The sequence below is a fragment of the Hyla sarda genome, chromosome 8, assembly GCF_029499605.1.
Source record: "Hyla sarda isolate aHylSar1 chromosome 8, aHylSar1.hap1, whole genome shotgun sequence".
Lineage (NCBI taxonomy): Eukaryota > Metazoa > Chordata > Amphibia > Anura > Hylidae > Hyla > Hyla sarda.
In genome coordinates this window covers 107,813,904-107,830,363 of record NC_079196.1, presented here as the reverse complement: position 1 = coordinate 107,830,363, position 16,460 = coordinate 107,813,904, and the positions used below count along the sequence as shown (strand labels likewise).

Genomic DNA, 16,460 nt, shown 5'->3' with positions numbered 1-16,460 from the left:
CTGCCCTGCTATGCTTAACATGTGAGATCACTGCAAACAGCACTGTAAAACATCATTATCACAGAAGATACCTACTCAATATAATTAGATAGTTAGGTATACTAAAAAGACAGCAGAACACAGATCCAGAATTACTCCAAAAGGGGTCAATTCAGCATACAAAACTTTAAAGTACGTTTGGAGTAATTCTGTGGCTGTTTACTGCGGTGTTCTCTTGGACTTGTGGATCCGGGCCCTTATCCCCCTGTCTTTGAACTATTTGAAGTGCTCCTTCATTGTGCAAGGATAGAAAGATAGTTATTTCATCCTACCTACCTAATGTTTGTGTAGGTCATCCAGCACATAACACTTCTGACCTAGAAGAATGTACTGTACCTCTGAAGGTGTCTTTTGAAATACAAACTCCTTGCAGATGTTGCCCTGTGGGGATTTGAATGCATGACCCTAGCACTGCAAGGCAACAGTTGAAATCACGGAGCCACCATGCCTTTATTAGATAGAAGTATGGAGGTAGAACAACAGTTGAATGAAAGACCATTGTACATACTTGGATATTACACATTTTAGTCCATATTAAAGGGGTATTCCAGGCAAAACCTTTTTTTATATAACAACTGGCTCCGGAAAGTTAAACAGATTTGTAAATTACTTCTATTAAAAAATCTTAATCCTTCCAATAGTTATTAGCTTCTGAAGTTTTCTATCTAACTGCTCAATGATGATGTCACGTCCCGGGAGCTGTGCATGATGGGAGAATATCCCCATAGGAACTGCACAGCTCCCGGGACATGAGTCATCAGAGAGCAGTTAGACAGAAAACAACAACTCAACTTCAGAAGCTAATAACTATTGGAAGGATTAAGATTTTTTAATAGAAGTAATTTACAAATCTGTTTAACTTTCCGGAGCCAGTTGATATATAAAAAAAAGTTTTGGCCTTGAATACCCCTTTCATTTTTACAGTATTTTTTACTAACCATATAAGAGAAAGAAAAAATGCCAGGGCGCTCCCTAGGGTAGTACTGCAAGGTGATATTGACCACTGCCACCACACAATCGGTGCTATACTGACCTTAAAGGAGTAGTATAGTGAAAAATGTTTTCATCCTATTGTGCCAGGGCTGCAAAAAACAAAACAAACATTAACTCTTTCTTCCTCCATTCATCTGTTGTGCCGCTATAAAATAACATTTTCACTATATTACTTTTATGGGTTGAGCTGTGTGAAGGCACAACTCAAGGTTATACTTGTGTTATATGTTCGCAGTATGCAGCTCGAGGACCCTGTCTGCATGCATACCCTGGGGAACCGATAAGTAATGGGAGTTGCAAGATAGGGAGAAAATTAGGATCTAGTACAAGTGCTGCTGCTAAGTATACACAACACGTTCCTCAGGTGTAACAGTAAAGAAGTGCTGGCATCCTGCAAACTCTCTTCCATATACAGAAAATAAAAAAGTTCTAGGTGGTCAAAATAGGGAAATTTTAAACATACTTATTTTGTAAAAAAAACAAAAACATGGGTATCATTTTAATCATATTGACCCACAGAATAAAGATAACATGTAATTTTACTGTAAAGTGTACAGCGTAAAAACAAAACCCTTCAAAAGTTGCAAAATTGTGGTTTTCTTTTCAAATTCCCAACACAAATAATATTTCTTTGGGTTTGCCATACATTTTATGGTAAAATGAGTGATGTAATTACAAAATACTGTGAATAAGTCAAGAAACTAGAAATAGGAGGTACCTGACAACACTTAAGAACCTTAAACCCCTTCCCTAATATTATATTCTACCCTCAGTGAATCCAAGGGTCTCAATTCCCCCTGATAATAAAGCTGATGTACAAATTCAATACCCCTTTGAACCCAAAATTGCTTTTCGAATCCTCTATTAAATTAACTAAATTTATAATTCCCCCAAATCTTCGTGCATCCAAAACTGTGTCTTATTCCACAAATATGTTTTATTTCATTCCAAACTTTATAATATATCTCAAATATTGAGAAAAAAATTTAAATGAGTGCTCCCTCATTTGTGACTCTAGAATTTCAAAAATATTTCTATAGTTCCTTGAGTAAAAATTGATCATAGGTTCCGAGATACTATTTCTGGTACCTTGCTTTATATCCTGTACTTTTGCCGCCAGGAGGTAAAATCTAAAATTCGGTAATGTCCATCCTCCTTTCCCTTCTGGAAGAGTAAGAGATGAGTATTTTATTCTTACTCAACCTCGTCCCCATATTAATCTATTAGGAATTGCTTCTAGGCCTTTAAACCACAAGTCCAGTACCCATACTGGAGCGGCCCTAATAACATACAAAATTTGCTGTAAGAAGATAATTTTTAGTGCTGCCACCCGATCTGCCTGTGATAACTGGTAATTTACACCATATATTAACTTTTTTCTTGATTTTTTTCCTTCAACTGTTTAATATTTGCATCCATGAATGATTTACTATTTGATGTAATTTCTATCCCTACATATTTTAAGGATTCGCCTTTTTTTAAACATGTCATCCCCTGATTTATTATTTTTGTCCCTTCCACTACTGGCAATAGAAAGGATTTCTCCCAATTCACCTTCATTCGAGATATTTCTCCAAATTCAAATCAACAATTTCCATTACTGTTGGTATCATATCATTGGGTTTATCTAGAAATAATATCATATCATCAGCATATAAAAGGATCTTGTTATTCTCTCCTTTATACCGAACCCCTTTATATCTACCGACCTCCTAACTGCCTCAGCCAGTGGTTCTATAAATAATACAAAAAGGAGTGGGGAGAGGGGGCACCCTTAACTAGTTCACCTAGAAAGTGGGAAAGCATCCGTCAATCTTCCATTGATTATTATACTAGCAACAGGGTCACTGTATAACAATTTCACCCATCTAATAAATCTTTCACCAAATCCAAACTGGTCCATAACTCGCCATAAAAATTCCCATTCCACCCTGTCAAAGGCTTTCATTGCATCCAATGCCAGGGCGGAACGAGAGGAATCCCCTGCCATCTGCATATTGGCCAAAATCTTTGCTATATTATCATTGATTTGCATACCTGGTATAAAACCGGACTGTTCCGAGTGAATCAGCGTCGGTATTACCTCAATCAACCTACGTGCCAGAATTTTTGCTAAGATTTTCACATCCACGTTTAGCAATGAGATTGGTCTCAGTGCAGTGAGCTCTATTATAGACTGTTCTTTCTTAGGAATTAAAGTAATATTCGCCTTCATCATAAATGGGGGGAGTTTACCACCCTTATAGGAAAACTGTCAGCTTTCTTCCCCCGCACTAACCAGCGGCACTGGCTGGTAGTGCAGGTGAGGCTGATCAGTTTAATGCTTACCGTGCCCAGATCCCCCACGCCGTTCGGCCTTAATCTTCTATTTTCGGTATATTCAATTTAGGTGCTAACTGGCACTCTAACATCAGTGCCGGGCCGCAGCGCCGCTCAGCTCCTCAATATTCCTCCCCTCTTAATTACAGAGTGGGGAGAAGAGGCGGAGGGAGGAGAGGAATATTGATGAGCTGGGCAGTGCTGCGGCCCGGCGCTGATGTCAGAGTGCCAATTAGCACCTCATTTGAATATACCGGCCGAACGGGGGGGCGGATCCAGGCACGGTAAATATCAAACTGATCAGCGTCCCCCGCACTACCAGCCAGTAGGGCTGGTTAGTGCGAGGGGAGAAAGCTGACAGTTTTCCTTTAAAGGATTCATTAAAAACATGCAACAATATTTCTTCACCATTCCTTATATATCCCTACTGGGATACCATCCGGACCGGGGGCTGACATTTCAGATAAAGAATCAAGAGCTGCTTTAACTTCCTCCAGATTTATAGGTCTTTCAAAATGATCCCTTAATAATTCTGTAAGTTTTAGTAGCTTTATCCACCCCATAAATGACTCCCATTTATTCTCAGAGAATTTAATATCTGATTTATATAAGCTAGAAAAACATTCAAGAACCTTCTGCCATATTTCTTTAGGCTGAGTTACTATTTCACAGAATACTTCCAATATCCATACTGCCCCTTTGTATCCTCAATAATTTGGCTAACAAACTGCCCTGTTTCGCCCCTTCAATAAACTGTTCCTGTCCCCGAAAAAAGGCTTTTTGTTGAGCATTTTCCTGCTAAAATTTTGTAAGATTTTTTTGTGACTTTTTCAATTTGTACCGGATTCCTAGCAAACTCCTTCTCCTCTTCCATAACTTCCTCCTTAATTTTTTTTTTACAATTCTACAAATTCCTTCTTCTTATAGGATATTACCCTAGAAAGCAGCCCTCAAATGTAGGCTTTAAAGGAATCCCATACTATTTGTATCGATGTTGATACAAGGTTTATATCTAAATATTCCTTAAGCTGGGTTTCAATTGGGTGGTATGACATATCCTTCACCATTGGAAGACCGCTATCATTACAAAACCCCAGGTCTATGCGTGGCAGACTGGCGGAAAGTTGAATAACAGGAGAACACATCGATTGTCGGATATAATTGTCTCCAAACATCTTTCCAGCCTAGTTCTCCCATTAATCATGCCAAATTAGTTTGAGGTGATTTTAACTGATCTTTACTCCTCCTGACACTCCTCCTATCACTCTCCTTATCCATTACACTATTAAAATTGCCCCAAATAAACATCGGAATATCCTCTTTCCTGTTTAAGAATTTCAGCAAAGAATTCCGTGGACCCACCTGAAATGGAGGAGGAACATAAAAGAATGCCAATATCAGCATTTGCTCTCTAAATTTAACATATACAAAAACATATCTACCTCGATGGTCAATTGCTTTTTTAATTATATCAATCGGAAGACTCCTATGAAAATATAGTGACACCCCTGAGGAGAATTTAGAAAATTTTGAGTGTAATACAATTCTTGGCCACTTCCTATTCAGTGATTGCTCTGTTTCAGCAGTTACATGAGTTTCAACCAGGACTATTACTGCAGGAAGGAATTTTTCCACATGGTCAAAAACTGCCCTTCTTTTACGTCTCTCTCCCATTCCACGGACGTTCCATAGAATAATCCTGAGTGCCATCTAAATCAGAGAGGGAGAAATAAGAAAAAAAAAATTTCCACACAGGGAGTCCATCCCCCCCCCCCCCCCCCCTCACCAATTCTGCCATCCCAGCAGATCTCTTCCTGACATCAGTTTCCCACCCCTTCTACCTTCACAACCCCCCAACCCCCCCCCCCCCCTTACATTCAAGGAGTAAAATATACTATGGTATAACAAAAACATTTCATTCTACTACACCATGCCCTCACGGCCCATCCATTCCTGCACCTCTGCAGAATCCTTAAAGAAAAAAAAATTCCCATTATGAGATACCCTTAATTTAGCTGGATATATTAATGAAAAGGCCACTTTGGCCTCAAAAAGCTTTTTCTTAACCTCTTTAATGGAGGCCCTTTGCAATTGCGTGGCTCTAGAATACTCGGGAAAGATTTTTGAACCATTATGTGTCAATGGTGCCATCTCTCTCGCCTTCCTCAGCAGGATATCCCTATCACTATAGCAAAAGATTTTAATCAGTATTGTCCTAGGCAGACTGCCTGGAGGGGGGCGCAATAAATGGAACTCTGTGTGCCCGCTCCAGGGCAAACCATGCCGAGAAACATTGAGCCCCAAACACTTCCTCAATCCATTTTACACAAAAAGATTTTATATCCCCTCCCTCCACCCCTTCTGGCATTCCCACATGTCTGACATTGTTCCGTCTATTCTTATCTTCAATGTCCATAATTTTCTCTTTTAACTTTTCCACCTCCTTCTTCAAAGAGTTAAAGGGGTTATCCACCATAAGGTGATTTTAGTACGTACCTGGCAGGCAGTAATGGACATGCTTAGGAAGGATCTGCGCTTGTCTTTGGGCTAAATGGCTATGTCATGAGATTACCATAACACTTGGGCTAGCTTTTTGTGAACTGGTTTTTCCTGTTTGACTTTTCTTTTTCTGACTACAAATCCCACAATACCATTTTCCTCCATCCCACACATCAGCCACCCCACCCATTGAAACATAAATGAGCTGCATCCATCAAAAGACCTGTGGTTTTCAATCAGGGTGCCTACAGCTGTTGCATTAGTTGCAGATTGATCTCTCTCCCACCAAGCGATCCCTCCCTCCATCCATTGAAGCAGACATGCTCCTTGTCATCAGCTGACTAGTGAGTCAGGTCTCGGCCGCATTGCAAGCTGGGAAAATGTGAGTCATTTTGTATGCTGATAAAAATAAATTTTGGAGTGAAACAGAAGAATTGTGAGAAATCCGTCACACACAGGTACAGACACTATATTATGAACTACACTAACTTTACAGCCCCTGTAGCATATTCAAATAAAAAAAATTCCTGGAATGCCCCTTTAATTTCCGCTGTCAGACCCAAGAGGCCTTTTTCCATTGTGAGGACCAATTTTTCCATTAATGTCCTCTCTCTGTTTACCCACATCGTCTCTCATAAGAGACATTTCTGAAGAAAGTGTTCCCACTTGCATGTTCAAATTAACCATGGCTTGATTAGACTGCTGGACCTCCTTTAACCCCTTAACGACCACGGACGTAAATGTATGTCATGGTTTGGCGGTACTTCGCGCACCAGGACGTACATTTACGTCCTGTGTCTGACCGAGAGCATCGGAGCAGTGCTCGCTTCATACACGGCAGGTTCCGCCGGTAATGGCCGACATCCGCAATCATGTGGATGTCCGCCATTAACCCCTCAGATGCCGTGATCAGTACCGATCACAGCATCTGCGGCAATGTGCAAGTTAAAATGGATGATCGGATTGCCCGTAGCGCTGCTGCAGCGATCCGATCATCTGTAATGGCGGACGGAGGTCCCCTCACCTGCCTTCCGTCTGTCTCCCCGCATCTCCTGCTCTGGTCTGAGATTGAGCAGACCAGAGCAGGAGATAGCCGATAATACTGATCAGTTCTGTGTCCTATGCATAGCACTGAACAGTATTAGAAATCAAATGATTGCTATAGATTGTCCCCTATGGGGACATAAAAGTAAAGAAAAAAAAAAAAGTTAAAAATCCCCTCCCCCCAATAAAAATGAAAATTGTCAGTTTTTCCCTTTTTACCCCCAAAGAGCGTACAATTTTGTTTTTTATAAACTTATTTGGTATCACCGCGTGCGTAAATGTCTCAACTATCAAAATATAATTTTAATGATCCCGTACGGTGAATGTCGTAAACATAAAAAAATATCCAAAAATGCTGCTTTTTTGTCCCATTTTATTCAAAAAAATGTTTATTAAAAATGATTTAAAAGTTTTATATAGGCAAACGTGGTATCGATAAAAAGTACAGATGATGGCCCAAGAGATGAGCCCTCATACCACCCTATATACAGAAAAATGAAAAAGTTATAGGTGGTCAAAATAAGGCGATTTTAGATTATTGATTTCGTACAAAAAGTTTAAGATTTTTTTTTAAGTAGTACAAAAATATAAAAATATCCAGTTATGGGTATCATTTTAATCGTATTGACCCACAAAATGAAGAACACATGTCATTTTTACTGTAAAGTGTACAGTGTGAAAACGAAACCCCGCAAAATGTGCTAAATTGTTGTTTTCATTTAAATTCTCTCCCTAATTTTTGGGGTTTGCCGTACATTTTATGGTAAAATAAGAGGTTTCATTACAAAGTACAATTGGTCACGCAAAAAAAAAAACCTTATATGAGTCTGTAGATGGAAATATAAAAGAGTTATGGATTTTAGAAGGCGAGGAGGAAAAAACAAAAACGCAAAAATAAAATTGGCCTGGTCCTTAAGGGGTTAATATGGCTTCTAATACGGGAGGATTGACCCCAGGATCTTCCTCCTCTTCTCCCATGTCTCCTTCTTGCATCAGAACCGACTAACTTGATCCTGGTATAGCATTTGTTTGTTTAAACTGATATGAAGATGGAGATGTATACTTGCTGTTGCGGGTATTTGAGGCTACTGGGGGGGTGGTCTTAAGGTACTTTTTAATTTTCCCTTATGCTGTTAATACGGAGTGTTTAGGGGAATTGCTCCCACCCGATCTTTTTTGGTAGGTTTTGGAGGCATTCCCCTCAGATGTGTTTAACTCCAACAATATACAGCACTGTTCAGTTGAGACATTGCTGGACAAAAAGGATGTCCCCCATCTTCTTTGAGGCAAAAGTCCTGCCCGGAGCTTGATTGTTGCAGCGCTGCTGTGCGCACTCCTCGGCAGCACGCTGGGAGGTTTCCACGTTACTGCATCATCACGTGGTGTCTCTCCTCCGCCCCACTTAGCCCCGGAACTGACCATCTCAGACTTCAGGTAGGGGGAGAGGCGCAGCTATCCTCTATCACTCACCATACTCCATCTTGCACAGTTTCACCACTTCTTCCCCCGACAGCTCTTCTCTTCACCACGGCCCTTCTCACATTCCTCCATATTCTGTCTCCCCTTCTGCGACCATGGCCCGACACCTCAGTATACCATAGACCAGTCCATCGCCCGCTCTCTCTCCCCACCATGGGGAGGGATCGCAGCCTCCCAGGGAGAGGGAAGGGGGCCGGAGGAGGAGGAGGAACCCTCCGATGCGTGCGGCATGACGTCCTCTCTCCTCAAAACCAATTGTACTTATTTTGTAATTATATTGTAATTATTTTACAAGAAACTTCTCCCTCCTTTATTGGTACATTCCTACCAATCTTAGATGAAAAAAACTTCTCTAAATTTTAGTTGTTTTCAGGGTTGGAACGGGTTAAATCCTCAAGTGCTAGTAGTCATTGTGATACTCTCTTGCTTCAACAAAAAAATGGATAATTAGGCTAAATGCCATAGGTCCTATAGGACTGAATGAGAGAAATGGTCTTAGTTGCTTCTAATAAGTCGCATTTTCCTGTTCATATAATGTTTATACTTGTTTTTAAGAGTATTTGTTATTTTAGAATATTGTAGAGGTTATTGTAATTTCCTCACCTATTGCACATGAAGTGAAGTTGTGAGGCCGGAAGAAGCATTGTAATGATGTGAAATGGTTTGTCGCCTCTACACATGCCCCCTGCACCTGCAACTTAACTCTCCCTGGCGTTGTCATAACACTTTGTTTGTTCTGCTTTTAACAAAGTTATAATAAAGATTTTAATATGACTGACAAGTGATACGCCTTCTTTTATCAAATAGTTGGTTGGTGCTTTTTTAAGGTCTATTCACACGTACAGTATTCTGGGCAGATTTGATGCGCAGGATTTTTTGCTGCAGATTTCAATGTAAACTGAATGACTGAACACAGCTTCAAATCCTGCGCATCAAATCTGCACAGAATACTGTATGTGTGAATATACCCTTAATATTCAGAGCACCACATGGTCATTATTGCGGATTTGAATTTAGAGCTGTACAATTGTCTGAATAGATTTGCTTCTGCAGTGCCTACTTGTTACTCTGTGTTGTTGACAAAAACACTGTGGCATTGCAATTGAATACTTTATTGTAAATTTAAAAGTAAATAAATTCAAAATCAATAAAGCAGACTGGACTGAACAGTAAAGGTGTGTCTAATGTTAAAGTGTCTCACTTAACCTCTGATCAGCTTCATTTTTGTAACCCTGACATCATCACGCCCCTCTCCTACATGTACAGGGGGCATCTAATAATCTAATGGAGGTTTTATACTTCCAGGCTAAAACATGAAGGTCTCCGTTTGCTGTAATGTTACTATGGTGATATTTGGTTTCTACAGCAACTGGCAATTTTTGTGTATTGTCCTGCTTAAAAAAATAACATGACTATGGAATAAGGGTGAAATGATCTACTGAATTGGAGATGAAAGAGGCTACTTTAATTATTAAAGCCAGACATGACTAATTCATGCCCCTTTTTATTAGCCCTGTTTGCAGAACCTATTGCTTTGAGGATCAGTATCTCTGCTTATTTATTTGTGCAGCACTACTAACGGGAGAAGACAGCGAGCACAAGAGTAAAAGGTAGGAGGCTGTTATATCAGATTGCACGGAAGAATATGGAAATTTAAAGTATAGCAACAGGTTGACCCTGCCTAGGAAAAATTTTGTATAAAGTGCTTTTGTTGCCATTTGTCCATTCCTGCTCTGGTAGTAGCTGAAGGCTATCAAAGGATAATGTGCTCGTTGATACTGATATTGCTTACAGACCGTACAGACTCTTATATACTACATTTTGTTTATTTTCTTGCTTCTGCTCTTTGCTGAATATACATTTCTATGGCAACAAATGAAACAGCATGAAAAAATTATGTTACCTTATATCACATGTTTTGGGGTACGAATACACATAGAAGAAATGCTGCAGGTTTTTTTGTGCAGATTATGTAAAAAGCACAGGGAGTTTTATGAAGCTGTCTAACGGAAACATGTTGTTGGCCATAACAACCGCAGCTTTTATTGTCTATTCTGCTCTAAAAAAAAGTCCAAATCAAGACCACATCCCCTTTCTCTGTATCCACTGTCTTTTTCAAATAATCACACTCCATTTCAATCTCCATTTCCCAAGTGAAAACATGCAATTATTGAATACAAAGACAGAAACAGATCATAAATGGTGGACATGTATAAGAGAAAGACTGGGACTTACGCTCTTTTCAAACCCATTTCTAGCTTTGTATTAAATAAAGGCAATAAAGAACCTGAACATGTGAACACAGATCATGAGGTAGGTGTGACTTTATTGTGAATAGTATAAACTTGTGTGAGGGTATGTTCACACAGGCAGATTAACCGCAAGTTTCCAGCTACAAGCTTGAGCCGTGGCAGTTTTTTCGCAGTGGTATTTTTAACGGCTGAAAATCTATTTGAGGTCAATAATGTAATCTGCTGCTGATTTTACACCACAGGATACCTGCTGTAGCTTAAACCCTCAGCAAGAAACCTGCAGGTAATCCTCCCATGTGAACATACCCTAAGGCTGGGTTCACACTTTGTGATTAGGGCTTCCATGAATGGTATCTGTCACCATCCCACTGAGAACGGCATGCCACCTGTAGCAGTGGATGGCATTCATTTCAGTGGCCTGAATGATGTCAACTAGTAACTCCGTTTAGGCCATATATGCCATATGGCACTTTTGAGTCCTCTAAAAATAGTGCATATGGCTCGGAGTAATTACTTGGCTCATTTATTGTGACATGATCTGTAGTTTATCTGTACCATTCTGAGTCCGCATTTCACTTTGTGGGATCAATAAGATTACATTTTAATAATTTAGACATTTCCACACACAGCAATATCAAATGGGTTACTTCAGCAGCCAGGACCTGTGGCTAATGCCGGACATCACCGATCAGGCCGATGTCCGACATTAACCCTTTAAATGCCGGGATCAAATGTTGACAGACATTCTGCTTTCTGTTAGCAGCAGAGTGGTGGGGGGCTGTACATAGCAACTTAATGTGTGGAGAGAAGGGAGAACATATATGGAGGGCAGCTTAGGCTGCAGGGAGGACTGAAGCAAAAGTCACTTTGCAAAAAAGAATCATATGGACTGTGTTCATGTGGAGAGAGAATGCAACAGCTTCTCTGCTACTATCTGTAAAGGTGGGAGAACAGAAAGTTAGACTAATTTTTCTCTTATCTCACTGAGCAGCAGCTAAATAATAGGACATTTTTTTATGAAGACTATTTAGAAAGTGGCTTCATTCCGCATTCAATAAACAGTAATATAAAATTCAGTGCAATGGTGTCAGTAGCCAATAGGATAAATGAAACACCTTTCACTGTATATATTTTAAATGAAATGAAACTTAAAAAGAGTATCAAATAATTAATAAGCATAAAAATCTAATGAAAAAACAGGTCAGCTAAAAGACCCAAAAAGGCAAATGAGGTTAGGTCTGACTATTCAATATACAAATAGTGTTCCTGCATAAAGAATAAAGCAATTAGTTTGCAGTGCGGCTATTAAATCTGGGTATATTTTCTAATAACCTGTAAATATGTTATTTTTTATTGATTAGAAATGAATAATCATCAGCCTGAACAAGGAGGTATAGAACCATATGGAGAATACAAGGAAGGGGAGATGCATATTCCTGAAATATCAGAAACTGCATCACTGCAGGTAGGACAATAACCTGTGTTATGCCATCATATAAATAATATTAGGTAAGCAGAAAAAACGTATTCCTTATTAAACTTATTCCTGTGGATAGGGGATACATTTTTACCCACTGGGCATCTTCTTTAAAGGAGTACTCCGTTGCTAGACATCTTATCCCCTATCCAAAGGATGCTGGGTTCAGAACAAGAGGCTGTCACGCCCCCTTCCATACACATGAATTGAGGGGCTGTGGCGTGAAGTCACGACCATGGCCTCCCAAACCCAGCGTTTTGAACATAATGTTCAGAATGCCAGGTGCCTGCATGGAGATCGCGGTTGGCCCCCAGTGGCTGAAGCCCTGAAATGAGACATCTTATGCCCCATCCTTTGATGTCTAGCAACAGAGTACCCCATTAAAGGGCTTTTCTGATGGTAGACATTAAAGTGTACCACTAGCTATACAGAAAACCAGTGATTATAGTTGCAAAGTTTGCTTTAAATCAGCAGCATGGACCAGCCACACTTGGTCTGTGCTCTGACAGCTCTTATATGTACAGTGAAGACAGAGCTTACAGTCAAAGTAATTTCCATGTTACTCAGAAGAAAAAGGGAATATTTTGTGCAGTCCTGGACAACATTGATTTTTCTATGTATCTCGAGGCAAAATTTTGTTAAGGGAGTACTCCGACATCAGGAAAAAATATATAAAAATACTGCAGAAGCATAAAGCATTGCTCACCTGTCTGTGCCAGTCCTGAAGCCCCGACCCCCCCAAATCCATTTAGGAGTCTGTCTTCTACTGCTTGGTTCTACTTTCCGGTTAGCAGTTGCTCAGTATGCATTGTTTTCCCTGAGCTCTTCGCTACAGTTCTTCCACCATGTCTACATTCTCCCACAGCACTTCTTCCAGGTCCCCACGCATAGCTGTTGCAGGACATCTTATATCACAGCAGATTGATGCACAATCAGTGACATTTCATGATCCAGCCAAGCCTCCTGAGACAGCAGATGAAGTATTGTCTTGGGAGAAAGAGAGGAGCCAGGGAGCTGCTGAAGCAATATCACATTGAAAATTAAAGAACTACACAACTTCCAACTTCAGGGGTGAATCGCACAAAATCATGCTGAAGCAAGTACAATTTGTGACAACACTATCATAATATTATATACCTTGGATATACCTTTAGATCCCCATTTCTAATACTGGACTACCCCAGTTTGTGGGGTCTGACCACTGATACCCCCAGTGGTACCTCCACATTATGGCACATGTATATTTCCATAACATTATGACACAAGAATAATACACTTTAATGCTGGAGTGCTCGAAGGTGTGTAAGTGGGGGGGGGGGGGGCGTATTTAGGGTAAGTAAAGGGGAGTTTGCAGTGAGGTAATACCTATTTTTACCTAAAGAGAGATTGTTGTTGCCTGTTCTCCCAGGGAACAGATTGGTGCCTTGGAGACTGGGCTAAATGGCAGTGGAGTTGCATCTGGTATGCTCTATGTTGCAATAGGAATTTAACCTGTGACAAGTTGACGGTTGGCCTATTAACACTGACCCATGTGAAAGTAATCTACTATTAAAGTTGTACTATTGTGTTGTTGTTACAGAAAGTTAAAAGTGAGCAGTCTTTTGAGAGGTAGTGTCTTTTTACAACAGAGAAGTAGGCTGTGACTGGGCACTCAGTAGTCTAAGACTGTATTCCTGTTATGCAATGACTTATATGACATGCACATTTGCACATTTACAAGTAAAAGTGGTTGCAAGCAATTCCTTGTTAGCTTATGTTTAAAAAACCCAGAAATCATTACATAAGCCTGTGGCAGAAGGTAACTTTTACGACCTCCAAAGAGGCGCTAAAGGATTTGCAAGAGCTGACACCAACCCTGGATATAACATAATGCTCAGAGGAGTGGTTAAGTATCACAAATCCCTGGGGGGCGTGGCCTGAATGCATAGCCCGAGCAGACGTGTGGTCCGGAGCTCCCGCTATCTCAGCTACCAATTACCATGAAATAACCACCCTCTGAAGCCATAACTCACCTGCTTGATCCCTGTGGGTCTCCTGAAGGTCCCTGGCTTGTCCTGTCTCGGCCGCAGGCGGGTGCACGCTGTGTCTGTGCTGGGCTGTTGGAGCTGCGGTGCTGTCCAGGAGTCCCTTTCTTGTTGGAACTTGCTGGGACTTGTGCTCTGTGGCGGCATTCCCACCTTGTTTTTCAGCCAACTGTTGCCGGATCCGGCTGGGGGAGGGGAAAACCGGGTGCTCCCGTACCCCAGCTGGACCGGCGCTGAAATCCCTTTACTATAATGAGCCTACTACGGTTTTAGGTCCGGTCAAAAAACCGGATACAGGTCAAAAATGAGCTGACCGAAGTCACCGTTTGACTCTGGTCGCCTCATCCGGCTGGGGTACGGGAGCGCCCAGTTTTCCCCTCCCGCAGCCGTAGGCTGTAGGCTGAAAACTTTGTGTTTAGGGCCTCCCTCGGTTCCCTTAAGGTGCCCTTTTAGGGGGTCTGGCCTTAGGTGAGTTGGCCGTTCTTGCTGGGGGGGGGGGGGCGATTTTGTTTTGCAGTTACTTACTCAGCTAATTCAAGTCCATTTCTCTTAATTGTTAGTGTTTAGGGTATAGGTCTACACTTGGTTCCATTAGTGCTAGACAGGGTATTGTTGGGAATGTTTTATTTGCTGTTTTTCTGTTTTCATGCTTTTTGTTTTTGTGTGTGTCCTGTCTGTCTGTGTGTTTGCTGGTTGTATGCTCTGGAACCCTCCCTCTTCCATTTTTTCTGCCCCTTATGTATTCTCATGTGTTTTCCTTTGACCTCCGCTATAATGGGGTCTCTTAGGCTTGTAAGCTGGAATGTCCAGGGTCTTAAGCAGGCCCTATGCCTTGATTTTGTCAAACATCATTCTCCCCACTTTATTTGTTTACAGGAAATGCATGTTACTGGTCAGAAGGTGCTGGCATTGAAGCGGGCTTGGATTGCGAAGGGGTATCATGCCACTTACTCTACTTATGTGAGGTTTGTTTCTATGTTAGTATCCCTGGAAGTGTCTCAGGTAGTCTATGATCATTTAGGGAGTTTTGTGATTCTGCATTGTTCACTTAGATCTTTCCGTTTTACGTTGGTGTCTATCTATATTCCTCCTCTGTTCCGTGTGGATGTATTGGATGTTATTACTGCCAAGTTACTCACTTTTCCCTCTGATCCTGTTCTCTTCATAGGTTTTAATGCTGATCCTGATCCATTGGTCGATTGCACCAGTGCTGTAGATTTGGGATCCTCCGTCCTCACCTCCTGGCGCCTGGCATTAAATCTTACAGTAGTGTGGAGGTGGAAATATCCGACTGATAATGTTTTCTCCTTCTACTCCTCTGTGCACAAGTCCTTCTTGAGAATATACCTAGCCTTTGCCTCATCGAATCTTCTACCTATGGTAAGAAATATCCTGCATCGGTAGGGGGATCTCAGACCACTCAGCTATTGTTCTTACCCTCTCTGTGGGTCCCTGTCCTTCTTCTAAGCTCTGGAGGATGCACCCTGGTTGGCTCCAGTCTGGTGCAGTTGCTGGGGCGGTGGAGGTTGCTCATAATGAGTACTGGGCTCATAATGGAAGTCCTTTCCTTTGGTTCAATGGGATGCCTATAAGGCTGTGCTTCGGGGTGCTTTCATTGCTGGGGTGGCAGGTCAGAGGGCTATTTACTTGGCTCAGGAGCAGTCCTTGCAGTCTGAGGGCATTAGATTAGAGGCGGAGGTGGTCCGTGATCCTTCCCCTGATGGGGAACGTGCTTGGGCTAAGGCACAGCGGGCATTATAAGTGGTTCAGCAAGATAGAGTTCAGAAGAAACTGGTAGATAGGGAGGCTGCCCTCTTTGATAAAAATGGGAAATTTCTTGCTTATCTAGCGAGGGAGAGTCGACCAGTGGCCTCCATTCTTTGTATTCAGGGTGCGGATGGGTCTCTGATATCTGATCCTGTAGCTATTAACGGGGTGTTTCGGGACTTCTATAGTGATCTTTATGCTTCTCGCTCTCCTGCTATCCCTGACAGCTTGCTTCCCTTCTCACGTAGTCTGTCCCTCTCTCCCCTTACTCCCTTCCAGCGTTTGGCTCTTGATGATCCGCTCTCCGCTGAGGAAGTTTCTCAAGACATTAGGGACCTGCCGCTCGGTAAGACCCCGGGATTGGACGATATGGTTGCGGAATGGTATCAGATGAACGAGGAGAAGTTGATCCCCCTCCTTTTACGTTTGTATAATTCTGCTATTGAGACGGGCTCTCTCCCTGATTCTATGAGTGAGGTGTTGATAGTGGTTCTTTTCAAACCTGGTAAGGACCCCAGTAGACCTGACTCTTATCAACCTATTTCCTAGCTTAACGTGGACATTAAA

General features: G+C 41.5%; 1 protein-coding gene across 4 annotated transcripts in view; it reads left to right on the top strand.

The window, feature by feature from the left end:
• Nucleotides 1–5,282: 5,282 nt before the first annotated feature.
• DYTN (dystrotelin) overlaps nucleotides 5,283–16,460 on the top strand; it is a 92,707-nt gene continuing 81,529 nt past the window's right edge. Inside the window, exons 1-4 of one of the 4 annotated variants that reach the window (XM_056534208.1) lie at nucleotides 10,723–10,908; nucleotides 11,987–12,090; nucleotides 15,003–15,091; nucleotides 15,295–15,506. In XM_056534208.1, the coding sequence (XP_056390183.1) occupies nucleotides 15,504–15,506 (3 nt within the window). In that variant the 5' untranslated portion in view covers nucleotides 10,723–10,908; nucleotides 11,987–12,090; nucleotides 15,003–15,091; nucleotides 15,295–15,503. Of the gene's footprint in view, nucleotides 9,984–10,015; nucleotides 10,687–10,722; nucleotides 10,909–11,986; nucleotides 12,091–15,002; nucleotides 15,092–15,294; nucleotides 15,507–16,460 lie in introns of those variants that run through there. The other 3 variants (XM_056534205.1, XM_056534206.1, XM_056534204.1) reach the window with 3 other exon arrangements.